This window comes from Peromyscus californicus, unplaced genomic scaffold, assembly GCF_007827085.1.
Source record: "Peromyscus californicus insignis strain IS unplaced genomic scaffold, ASM782708v3 Scaffold_13__1_contigs__length_99412109, whole genome shotgun sequence".
Classification (NCBI taxonomy): domain Eukaryota; kingdom Metazoa; phylum Chordata; class Mammalia; order Rodentia; family Cricetidae; genus Peromyscus; species Peromyscus californicus.
Genome location: NW_026294424.1, coordinates 20,632,008 through 20,645,094, shown reverse-complemented (window position 1 = coordinate 20,645,094; position 13,087 = coordinate 20,632,008). Strand labels below are relative to the sequence as shown.

The window sequence follows — 13,087 nt, the reverse complement described above, 5'->3', positions numbered from 1 at the left end:
GGTGTAAGAATGTCACAACACATGCCTATTCAGCTAATGTAAGTGAAAAAGAAGAGCTAGAGTGGTCTGTTCTCTCTCTACTGATTAAAAACATTCTGTTCCTCACTAGTATTACACCCTCATATATCTATCTATATACAAACCTACATATGCATATATTTATACACATACTAGGAAAAGACCTTCAGTAAATAACTACTGTGGCATCAGAAAATATAATACTACGTGATTGGGCATAGCAAGAACTAAGAGGATGTATATAGACACACACACACACACACACACACACACACACAGAGACAGACAGACAAACAGACAGACACAGTGACAGAGAGAATGCTTTTCTGAACACTACCCTCATTTTTTCCCTTTATTTACCGTTCCCCAAGTAACTACCACCACTAATATATTGTGTGTATTTATGTTAACATCAATACTATAGCAGTAAACAGAATGTCTCAGTCAGTGCTCTATTGATGTGAAGAGATACCATGACCACAGCAACTTTTATAAAAGGAAACATTTAATTGGGGCTGGCTTACAGTTTCTGAGACTTAGTCCATTGTCATCAGGGAGCATGGCAGGCAAGCAAACAGACGTGATGCTGGGGAAGTAGCTGAAAGCTACATCCCGGTGGAGAGTGGGGAGGGATGGGGTCCTTCTTATTCAAACCACCACACAAAAAATTATAAACCTTCTATTTCTTTTTCTTCAAAATGTTTTTATAAGTTTTTCTAAGTTAGGATATCCAGTTTTCTAAAATCATGCATTTAAAGAGTACTATTTTGTGACACACTATACAAAAGAAATCATGCCTCAATGAGCTTGAAATTTCAAGTGGTTCCTTATGTAGCTTGTAAGAGATCTCCCAGAATTTAAATCTTAATAATGGTGAAAGAAGTAGTTCCTTGTTTTTCTGATGGTCAAATATACTGTGTATTCTCTGCAGTTGATTTTTCCTGTGCTTCTTGTATAAACAGTTGATGGCACAAGGTTTTACCACTCAGTCTAGAATACCTCAGCATAGTGGTTTGACCACTGAATTAGGAAGTCTTTACATAATATTCTTGTTTTATTTTGTTTGATACTGGATAGATTTCTTAGCTTAGTGCATTTATTTTTTGGGATATTCTCATTTAGAAATTTAACCACTAGGAAAATAACTTAGGACTGTTTACCTTAAAAATAAGATGACATTTAGTAATACCTTTAAAAAAAATTCCTATTAAGTTAATGATGAGAGTTCAGAGGCAAGGAGTCAACTGTCTTTGGCTACTGTGGATAGTATATTCAACGACAGAAGAGAATGTGATGTACGATTATAGGGAAAAGTATCTTGACAGCAACTCTCCATTCAATATCAAATGTAGAACTTAAACCTTGATTCTAGGCTTCCTCTTCTTCCTAACAGCAAGAAATAAATTTCTGGGGGTTCAGAAGCCACTCAAATTATGGCACTTCTGTGATAGCAGCCTGAGTAGAATAAGACATTTAACAAACAGTTAATGCTGAACCAGGGAATACACTAAATGATTAAGCATAGCAATAATTTCAGAAGACAAGAAAAATTCCCATAAAGAGCATTTGAGAAGGATGTTGGAGAAAGGTTAAAGTTTCCACAGGAAAAGCATGGTGATAGGAGAGGTTGAAGTACTAAAAATGGCAAGTCTTAGAGGAAAAGTTATAAAGTATTTGATGAGATTATACATCTTAATGTTGTATGGTCCCACTGTTGAACAGCCTAAACTATATCTCCATTACATAGTGCAGTCTAAACATTCTTAATAACTGAGTTGCATGACTGAACAGATGTTAATTCAGCATGCATTAGAATCATTTGTAGGGTTGTTAAAATACACTACAGGGACCCTATCATCAGAATTTGAGATTCTTTAGGTTTGAGTTAGGGGTATGTGAAAAGCATAGAAATATCTTTACTTCCCATCTTTATGCCTGAGATTCATATAATAAACAAATTAGTCAGAATACTGCAGACACTGCTGTGGGATATATGAGAAGCTGGACGTCCACTGAAGCTTTAGCAAGTGGTTGCTGTCATGATGGCCCTGTGGGAGGAGGGGAGCCGGTTACCAACTGAGGTTGGCAGTTCAAGTGGGATGTTGAACTGAGCAGGAGGAGGCATCAGGAGCAGTAAGCAGGCAATGGATAAGGAAACTCATTCTATCCATTCAGTTACTTGGACAAATAAGTGCCTGATACCAGTGTTTGAGAGACAGACTGGATCCTGATAGAAAAATGCTGCTAAGAAATTGCCTTGACTACCCTCGACCAATTTATCTCCATCATTTACATGGTAGGCAATATCATTTCCATACCCTACTGTGATGATGTGTATGACAGTCTGATGAGTCATTCGAGCACTTTCAAGACTCAAGACTGTTCAAGTCAGAAGTTTCTTCAGAGTTTGGTCTATCTCACTGGGAATCTCACCAGTTTGGCACTGGGTATTTACAAGTGCCAAGTCCATGAGATTGCTACCTACACACATCTCAGATTTGCTGGTCTTTATTGAGTGCCTTGAGAAAAGGGATTTCAATAGTGGAGGATTACTTTTGTGAATATGAGAAAGCATCACCTAACGCACAAGAATATGGGTCTCTTTGCATCTTGTTTAAGCTCAGTGGCTCTTAAGTATATTCACTCTAAAAACAGTCACTCATGTTGAACAGCACCCAAATGTTCCCATTTCTTCATGGTAAGGAGACAGACCCTAGGTCAATATACATATTACCACAAACAAACTACAGCACAACTCTTGAGTGAAAATAATGAAGAAAACTTCCAGTACACAGCAAAACAACAAATAAAACCAGACTATCTCTAATCCAAAGAATAGTAGCTGCTAGCCTTGGTGCAGTGGGGAGGGGCTTGGACCTGCCTAGGCTCAGTGTGCCAGGCTCTGCTCCCCATGGGAGACCTTGATTTGGGGGATGTGGGGTAGCTAGGGAGGGAGGGCTGGAGGGTGGGAGGAGGGAGGAGGGAGGAGGGAGGAGGGGGGAATCTGTGGGTGGTAATGTAGAGTGAGTAGAAAATTTCGTAATAAAGAAAAAGGAAAAAAATAATAGTAGCTGCTAAATCAAGGACCACAGTAGTATCTCTTCTCAATAAATTAAATGGTCAAAATCAAAGCCTTTATAAAGTTGTACAAGTTCCTCATGAGTAAACTTGATTTCTTTTGCATTTCACTTCTATTTAGCATGAACTGAAACAAAAATTCTATTACAGACACTTTTGGAAGATGTGAGAAATTAATGCTGGGTTAAAATTATAGATGATGAAAACCCAGAAAAAAATAGCATGTATATGACAGACAAATAAACAAATCAACAAATCAACAAAAAAGCATAAACATTCATTTAATACCATTTACATGGCAGAAAAATGTAACAAATTGAGACTCAAAGCAATAATGGAAACCTCTAATTTTTTTATGATACATGACTATAATAAAGGGGTATAATATAATGGTTATAAACTGCGACAACTTTAGAAATTCATATGTAGCTTCTTGTCCATGTCCCTGCATCTCTAGAGACAGGGATATTTCTTTATTCTAGGTATAGAGAGAGCCCTCTGGGCTGAGTGTCCCAGGACCTAGGGCCAGAGACGATTAGATTGATTTAGATTTTGTTGTTTATTCAAATCCTAAGGTGGTATGTTCTGAATCCATCAGAGGGTAAACTTCTATTTAAGTCGTGGGGTACAGAAGACCACTTCTGAGTTTTAAAAACACACCAATCCCTGGGCTTGCCCTAAGCTCAGAACTTGAAATCCCATCAATTCCCATGGTGGAAATCTTCATCCTGGAAAACTCCATTTGCAAAGAAACCTGTCTCCTACTCAGTTTCCTGCTGCTTCTCACTCAAGCAGAGGCAGCCACCCTCTTCTGTTTTTCCCAATAAATCTCTTGTGTGAGGTTTGTTGTGTGGTATGAGTTTGAGGTATTCCTTGATGCTTGACTGACAGGATACCTTTCTCCTCACAGCTGTAACACTTATTTTAGGGAAATCTTTCCCCTCAGAGCTGTAACACGTAAGTTGTACGAGTTTTTTAGTGCTGACACTGTTGCAATCTGAGTTCCATTTTGAGGAAGTCTTAGCATAGTGGTTCTCAACCAGTGGGTCATGACCCCTTCGGCAAACCTCTATCTCCAAAAATATTTACACTTCGATTCATGATAGTAGCAAAACTACAGTTATGAAGTGACAATGAAAATAATTATGTGGTTGGGGGTCACCACAACATGAGGAACTATATTAAAGGGTCACAATATCAGGAAAGTTGAGAACCACCATTTTTGTGTAACCTAATCTAACCACAGTTGTAGCATTCTTGTTTTCTCTAAGCATCCAGAATATTGTGACAAATTCTATCAAACTATAAATCTTTAAAAATCCAATCTACAGAAAGGGCAAAAAGGATACAAAAGAGGAATATCTTATTTATCTTTGCACAATCTTTGGCATATTACAGTGATATCTTAAAAGTGGCGTGCACCTTTAATCCCAGCACTCGGGAGGCAGAGGTAGGCGGATCGCTGTGAGTTCGAGGCCAGCCTGGGCTACCAAGTGAGTTCCAGGAAAGGCGCAAAGCTACACAGAGAAACCCTGTCTCGAAAAACAAAACAAAACAAAAAAAAAAAAAAAAAAAATAAGGTCAACAGTGACTCATCGTAATACCAAATTATTGTATGGTAAATATTAGCAAGTTTCTTAAAACAACACTTAGTAAAAGGGAATGAGTTAAAAAAAATTCCTAAGTTAGCAGAGAAAAAGTTCACCAAGTCCATCTTCAGTCTCTTATGTATTTGAGAGTGCACGGCATCAGAACTGATTTAGGGTTAAATTGAATCTCAACTGACATGCAGGTCCTTCAAATACATATATCTGATTAAACACAATATGCCACTCCCTACATCCAGCACACAATATACATGATGAATGAACACAAGAACAGGAGAGACTCAGGTTCAGGGTAAAGGGTGTATGCTATGTGAGCACTGTAGAAGCTTTCTCGGGGGAGGAGAGTCTGCCCTGGAGTTGCAGCAGTCTTCCATAAAATCAACAAGAGGGTTTTCTCCTGTTTTGTTTTTCTTACAGTCAAGGCCAGAATAATTCGCATGAGTCAGACCGTGGCCTTGAGAGTGAGCTTCCATCCCCTCCGTCTTTGGACTAGCTGACCCAGCTGAACTGGACTCTTCCCGCCAATGCCGGTTCCCGCCCCCTCCCGCCGCAGACTGCGCATGTGCGGCGGCCATTCCTGTGCGCCATGGCAGAGACTGAAGCTAACCTGTTGCGCCACTTCCCGCTGCTGCTTCCTCAGAACCGGGAGAAAACCGTGTATGAGGGATTCATTTCGGCTCAGGTACCCTGCGGGGTCATTCTCTCGCGCCAGAGCCTGTCACTCGCGGCGCAGCCTTAGCCGGCCGCCGTGGCTGACTCCGGGCGAGCCTGGCCGAGCCTCGCGCCGAGGCACTGCGCTTGCGCGGCCGCTGTGGGCGGTGCCGGCGCCTGCGGGAGGGCGGGGCGGCTCGCAGGTGGCTGGCCTGAGGTTGACAGTGGGGTGCAGCTTTGCAGATCCTAACAGCAGGAGGGTCAGTTTCCTGGCGGAGCCCCTCCCCGGGTTCTGTTACTGCACTCACACGGCTTTGAAATTCACAGAGCACTCTGGATTCAAATTAAAAACAATCCAAACCCCACCATTTTATAGTTGAAATCAAATCCTGGGAAATTTAGAGAGGCTAAGTACCTTGGCGGTGATAGCATTAGATACTTCCGAAGCTCTGGCTGTTTAAAAAAAAAAAAATCTCATTTCCCGCCTCTCCATGGTATAACAAATTACGTTAGTTTAGAATTTCGAGTTTGGACTTTTCCTCTAAATATTAAACTCGAGTGTGTAAGTTTCCATCAGTGACAGGAGTCATTAATTACCATGTGTGTTGCGGTTTCCTTAATGCACAGTCTCTAGCATACTGAGCACATTATCAAGTCTGCTTCAGAGTGAGACTTTTCCTCATCCCTAAGCATTATTGGGAGTTAAGAAAACGTTGTGTGATGAGGGAACACACAGGAAGCTTGGGCTTCATTATGTGTTTTCAAAACCATGTGAACACCTCAAAAAAGAGAGGTTATATTTTATTAACGTAGAAGGAAAATGTATTTTATCTACCTCTTCTTGCTTAATTGTTGAAATATCCAATTAAAATATTTTTCACTTTCATGGAGACAGACATTCAGAAAAGTTCAAGTTTTCTTATGTGTGAGGTGTTGGAGGTTGAACCATTCACATACCAGGCAAGGTCTGGATAGGACAGACAGAGCAAGTGTTTTACATCACTTGTGTGTTTCTGCAGTAGCACTCTAAGAAACAATTACAGCCATCAGATTCGCCTGGGAGCAAATCAGCCTTTGCTGGAGGTTATTTCTAATTTTTGTATTTCTTTAAGTCTTGAATACTATCTAAAAACTGTCCAGCACAACTAGTTTTATCCAGAGTGTGATTGTGGTTGGTCCTGTACACACATTTCCCTTGCCTTTTGAGATTAAATCATAGACATAGTTCTTGCTTCTTCATCTCTAAATAATTTAGCATTTATTTCATAAAAAAACAAGGGTCCACTCAAGCCTAACCAGTACAGTTACTAAAACTGCTCTCTGGTATAATTTTCACAGGTGTATTTAATGATCTTATCTCTTATTTTGGAGAAGTTTTTAGTCTGTTTTTATTAACTTGAATTTTTATTTTTAAGCCTTCAGTTTATTAGGTTTGATATTTTCTCACCATTAAATTCTGGTAATGCATTGGGGCAGGAGCACTCAGAAGAGTGCTGTGTTCCCCTCGAGACATACAAAGTCACCTGCTCCCAGGGTTGATGTTGATAACATCAATCTCCAGATTAGAGTAACTTCTGCCAGATTTTCTTTTGGAATTAACAGGTACTTCTTGGTGAGTTCTTTGGGCCATTACACATACCACAGTGTTCCAGTCCTTGACTCCAGGCTCCAGTCGGTTAGCAATAGTGGTTGATGCCCGGTGATTATTTCCCAGCACTCTCCTGCCACCTCTCCACCACCCGTGCCTTCTGCTATAAGGAATAGCTGTCGGATCTTAGTTCTTTTTGACTGACTGTGGGATTGTGACTGTCACCTCCTCTATTTTGTTTGCACTGTCCCAAAGGAGCCAGGACAGCACATTTTCTGTTTATAGGTTTCTGAGGTGTTGCATTTGGCACTGCGTTTTCCTCATCTTGCTGTTTTCAAAGTATTGCCTAGATGCTTACATATAGTGTTTTATCACTATTTTCTGGAGCTTATATAATTTCTACTTGTAGTTCTTCATTCAGGTTTAGTTAAGTAGAAACATTTCTAAATTTTCTACTTTCAGTCATTGTTACAACTTTTAGTTTTGCTGTACCACAATTAGCATTATGTATAAAATATTTACCTGTAGAACTTATGGATGAATACATTTTTTGTGGCTTAGCAATCAATTTATATGTGAATGAATTATTTGTGACTAGATGAAAGGTGTTTTCTCTATTATTAGGCTCTGAGTGAGCTTTGGTAGTTTGCATTAGTCAAGGAATTAATTTCATCCAGGTTTCTGAATTTATGGGCTTAAATTATTTATAATACTTCCTTTTCTTTTCTTCTCTTCTCTTCTCTTCTCTTCTCTTCTCTTCTCTTCTCTTCGCTTCGCTTCGCTTCTCTTCTCCCCTCCCCTCCCCTCCCCTCCCCTCCCCTCCCCTCCCCTCCCCTCCCCTCCCCTCCTCTTCTCTTCTCTCTCTCTGTGCTTGTGTGTAGGAGGTCAGAGGTTTACACTGGATGTTTGCTTCAATAGCTCTTCACATTGCTTATTACGGTAGGGTCTCTTGCTGAACATGGACTTGCCAATTCCCGGTAGTGTCATTAACCATCATGTCCCTGAGGCCCTTTGGTCTTCCTGGGGAGAACTGAGATTGTAGGCAGCTTCTCTCTGGGTTCTCCTGACTCCACCTTCAGTCCTCAGACTCCTAGTGCCTGTCACTCTTTCAGTCCATACCCTCAGGGCTGTGCTGCTGACCTCGTACTGGTTAGCTCTTACTGCTTCATGTTTCCAAACACAATGACTAATTATCCATTTCTGCAGATCAGGGATTTGGAGGCACTTTGGTGGGTGAGTCCTGAGCTGGGAGGATCTCCTATGAACTTCCAATAAAGATAAGCCAGACTTTGACTGTCTCAAAGTTAGATAGTGGCAGAGAAGCTGCTTGCAAGATTATTATTCACACAGCTATTGGCCAGAGGTCTCAGTTCTTGATCTCATAATGTGTGTGAGTGCCACCATAAGATAGCGGCTAGTTCTCCCTCAATTCTAGAATCCATGCTGTTTTTGGATTTGTGTCTCTTGGTTTTTCTCCCCATTATGGGCCTTATTTTTCTTCTTCGACTGTCTAATGTGCTTTGTTAGTGTGCCTACCATGAATGTTTTTTGTTGTAAGCGGTAGTTATTACTTGAGGAGAGTCCAACTGTTTTAAGGTTTCCTTTTATTTTTGTTAAACATGAGCAGAGATTAATTTGGCTGTACCAGTGAAGCAATACTTTTCTGGGTACTGTATGTAATGGCTCTTATATTACAAGGATTTCTACTTTGGCTGGTTGGATTATACCAGGATTGAACAAGCTGGAAGATTCCTTTGTAGACTAGGCTGGGGAGTTAGTTCTGTGGTAGAACCTGTGTAGTGTGTGTGAATCCATGGGTTCAACCCTCAGCTTCCTCCTTCCAAAACAAGACTGGTTTGCATGCTCTATGTCTCCTAGCTTTCAGTACTTTCCTTAAAACCTCATTTTTAATTTTTTCCTTCAAAATTACATTTTTTTGTGTGTATGTGCATTTGTGTGTGTACATGGATGTGTGTGTATGTACATATGTGTCTATGTGCATGTGTGTGTGTATGTGCATGTATGCAGGTACATGCATGCTACAGTGTGTAATCTGAAGGTCAGCGGATAAGAGGGAGATGGTTCACTCTTTCCGCATATGAGTCATGGGAAGAGACTCACTCCGGCTTCATGGTATATTCCCTTACCCACTGAGTCATCTGTCTGGCCCCTTCTCCTTATTTTGAAATTCTGATATTGTTTTCAGACTGTATTATTATGACTCATTTTTTTCTCATGTATCTGTGCCCATTTTAGTGTGGTGACTTTCAGAAAGTGGAGTTAGGCTGTGATTGTAAATATCCTCTCAGTGTCTCCTGTGGCGTGTGTATTGGACTTTCTCTGGTGCTTTCTGCTCCATCCTTATTTTTTCATGGTCATATGGCATTTTTCTTGCTTTTACTCCACTGTTAAGAAATTTTGTTTTACTCTGTTCTTCCTTTGGCATGTTTAAACTTATTCTCTCATCTGAACGTTGTTGTGATTTGTTTAATTTCCTCTCTGAGTTTAGTCAATGAGTCCATCGCTTCTTTCAGTTTCTGGTCTTGGCTTTTAGACATCTTGTTCTTAAAATGTTCATTTCCTGATACTCTAGTCCTTCTTCTAATTAGTGTGTTCCTGGGTTCTGTTCTCCTGGGGTCCAAATCACCCGAGACACTTTGCTTCTCACTCTCTGTGTATCACAACACCTTTGGATTGGAGACACAGATCCTTGAGTTTGTGAGTGCTTTGGTGTTTGCAATAGTTTGTGAAATTTCTGATTCAAGAACGCCCTCTTTTGTTGGTGAAGGAAAGTGCAGTTTACTTGATGAATTATTTTTTGGGGGAAGGCTGATAAGTGGTGGGCTCTTAGTCTTGTCCTAAAAACTTAAGTTTCTCACTGTTATTTTTTCTTTCTGATGTGCAGTTTCCAAAGGGTGTTTCTACCCAATCTTTTTCCTGCTCTGAAATGTTTTCAGACATCCCCTTGACTCTTTCTTTTTTCCTTTTTTAAAATAGTACCTCACTGTGTGGCCCAGGCAAGCCTCAAACTCATGGTCCTCCTCTGTCACCTTTCTAAGTACTGAGAGCACAGCACATGGCTACCCTTGCCATCTCTCCTGGAGTATTTGGTTCATATTAGGTCTCTTATTTATTGTTGCTCTGTTCTCCCAGAATTCTTGGTAATTACTTCTGCATTTAACACCAACCCCATCATTCTTTCTTCTGTGTTTTTTTTTATTTGATAATACTCCAAATGCTCATTGCTGTTGGAACCCCAGAAGGATCTCTACTCAAAAGTGATTCTCCTCCTTCCTACAAGTAATTACAAAGTTATTGTGTTCTCTGACTTCTGGTTGCAAACATGGGAATTTTGAGTTTTTTTTTCTTTTTCTTTCTTTCTTTTCTTTTCTTTTTTTTTTTTTTTGCTTAGATTATTAATCACTGTAGTTTTTTGGTAGGACATGTCAGGACATTCAGGTTTACACAGCTCTGTACTTTTGTTGTCTGAAAGCTTGAAAAATCTGCCTTTTGAGAAAGAATAATACTATTTAGTTGCTTTAAGTATAGAAAATCTAGTTTTGTATATTTTCTTGGAAAAGTCAAGTATTGGCCCACTTGACCTTTTACAATGTCTGGATCTCCCAAATCTGGGACTTTGAATTTTTTTCTTTCAGATAAAGTAGAATTGCTTTTACTGCGTTCATGTACACTGTGTATTTCATATCGTTCTTAGACCTGTGTGTGGGGTGTCTATGAAGTTAGGCTAAAGTTACTACATAATACCTTTTAGTGCTTTAATGAAATAGTGAATTATTGTTACTTGACCTTTTGAAAAGGTCAGTAGTACATTTTGTTTCATTTTTTTAAAGGACATTTAAATGTAATGAAAGTCAGAACTGTAATATTACCATGAAAGTAAAGGTTATGGGGTACATTTAATTGTGTTCCTCTGTTTTTGAATCTGCTTTAAGGGAATCTGCTAAAATTCCACATGGTAATTGTTTTTCAAGCATTTTATTACTCTTTTCATTTTATACTGTTGGAGTAAAAGATTACATTTCTGTTTGTCTTCTACTTGTTTTTGCTCAGATTTCTCTTATATCATCCTATTTAAGCTACAGAGTTTAAACCGCTTACCTAGCTGCTTTTGAAAGAAAGTAAAACCAATATATTTTTCAAAGAACACAATTTCCTTTCTGTAGACTTTGGAGAAAATTTTTGTATAAATAGTGAATATTTAGACTTAAAAAGTTAATATACTACTTATTTTCTTTATTGAAAGTTAACTATATAAATTGTTTCAGGGTGCATGTGTGTGTGTGTGTGTGTGTGTGTGTGTGTGTGTGTGTGTGTGTGTTTGCTGATGTACACACCTGCTTTGGTAGGTATGTGTAGGTTGCAGAGGACTTTGGCTGTCCTGTTCTGCCATTCTCTGCTGTTCTAAGACATGGTCTCTTATTAAACTTGGAGCTAGACTAGAGGCCAGCAAGCCCCAAGATCCTCCTGCCTCCACAGACACTGCACTGGGGTTACAGGCTTTTTATGTGGGTGCTGGGATTTGAACTTAGATCTTCATGCTTGCGCAGCAAGCTGCTTACCTGCTGAGACATCTCTCTAGTCCCTATAACTTTCTGTTATGTCTAAACACTGAGGCTATATAACATTATGTTTTCATTTTATTAAAACTTAGAAATTGCAAACTTAAAATCTGAATATATTATATATTCTTATTTTATATTGTCATTTTTTTCTTCCTCATCCATAGCAACTTGAAGCAATATTCTTTTTGATAAATTTATACTTTAAGAAATAAATTTTTGCATGTTTCCTAACAATTTCATTGTATCTCTTTCCCTTGTGTCTTTTTCTTTAAAAATCCAGTCCTGCTGAGCAGTGGTGGCACATGCCTTTAATCCCAGCACTTGAGAGGCAGAGGCAGGTGGATCTGTGAGTTCGAGGCCAGCTTGGTCTACAGAGCGAGTTCCAGGACAGGCTCCAAAACTACACAGAGAAGCCCTGTCTTGATAAACAAACAAACAAACAAAAAAAATTACTGGCCCTATCTAAATGTTGCGTAATTTCCCATATATACATACACACACACACATATATGTATACACTCTTTTGCTTATATTTTTCAAGTATAAAAATTTAGCTAAACTTGATATCTTTTATAAATATAGGACAATATGTTTTGTGTGACATTAACTTTTTGGCATTAAGTGAAAGAAGTAAATTTGCACTTTTCTTTTCCATAGGGAAGCGACTTTCACCTCAGAATAGTGCTGCCTAAAGATCTGCAACTGAAGAAGGCAAGGTGACGTGGTGTTTGCCTTTATACATGTGTTAGTGGAATAGGTGGCCTGAGATCAGATGGTTCTGCTGATGAGAGTTTTGCCTGAAGTGTTTATCAACATAGTGCCAATATCCCCAAAACATTTCTGATTCTTCCAAACCAGTTTGTCATTTGCAAATCACTGTTAGTTTTCAGGGTTGACACATCAATTGTCTATTTGTTTTTACTGAAAGCAGTAAACAACAATTGTGTATACTTCTCTAACAAGTTCTGAGTAGAAATTTAAGGGGGCAATGTGAAGGATTAGAAAACTTCCACAGCTTTCCAGTGATATTTATTGCACACACATAGTCTGATACTTTGGGAAGAACCATTCTGTCATCTCGGTCCTGGTATGCAGTGTGAGGAAAACTGACTGTCACAGAAATAGCTCTTCAGAAGGTAGGGCACAAACACCAGTTCTGCCTTCAATGTCTATGAGTAAAGAAAAAGAAACCGGAGCTATTTAAGAGTAGAGACACAAGGATTTTATGACTGATCATAAGTACAGGTTGTGTTGGGTTTTTAGTGAATGAGTGAGGAAAAAGGAAATTGCAAATTATAAATTTCTCTGTAAAAGATACATGGATATGGAAGGAAGAGTCATGGAATTCTGAAGTTGATATGTACTTAAGCAGCTTAATTCATTGAGGAGAAAAATATAGCAAGGATAAGCTAGGGGACACCACAGTAAAGGTATCATTAATAAGAGACCATGTTGGTAGCAAGGGATGGGAAGCATATTGGTGAAAATGCTGCTGATGGGGGGACATTTGCAAAGACCACTTTGCTACTAAGAGAGAAGATGGGGTGGGGATGGAGTTTAAC

At 39.3% G+C, this 13,087-nt stretch overlaps 1 protein-coding gene and 1 long non-coding RNA gene across 10 annotated transcripts in view; one reads left to right on the top strand and one right to left on the bottom strand.

Annotated features, from left to right (window-relative positions):
* Nucleotides 1-5,500, bottom strand: part of LOC128108277 (uncharacterized) — a 79,601-nt gene extending 74,101 nt beyond the window's left edge. For all 5 annotated transcript variants that reach the window (XR_008217411.1, XR_008217408.1, XR_008217409.1 and 2 more), the window contains exon 1: nt 5,311-5,500. This is a non-coding gene — a long non-coding RNA (uncharacterized LOC128108277). The remainder of the gene's footprint in view (nt 1-5,310) is intronic.
* Nucleotides 4,777-13,087, top strand: part of Fancl (FA complementation group L) — an 82,369-nt gene continuing 74,058 nt past the window's right edge. For 2 of the 5 annotated variants that reach the window (XM_052734643.1, XM_052734639.1), the window contains exons 1-2: nt 5,276-5,385; nt 12,183-12,241. In XM_052734643.1, coding sequence (XP_052590603.1) covers nt 5,290-5,385; nt 12,183-12,241 — 155 coding nt within the window. In that variant the 5' untranslated portion in view covers nt 5,276-5,289. Of the gene's footprint in view, nt 5,386-12,182; nt 12,242-13,087 lie in introns of all 5 variants that reach the window. The other 3 variants (XM_052734640.1, XM_052734638.1, XM_052734642.1) reach the window with 3 other exon arrangements.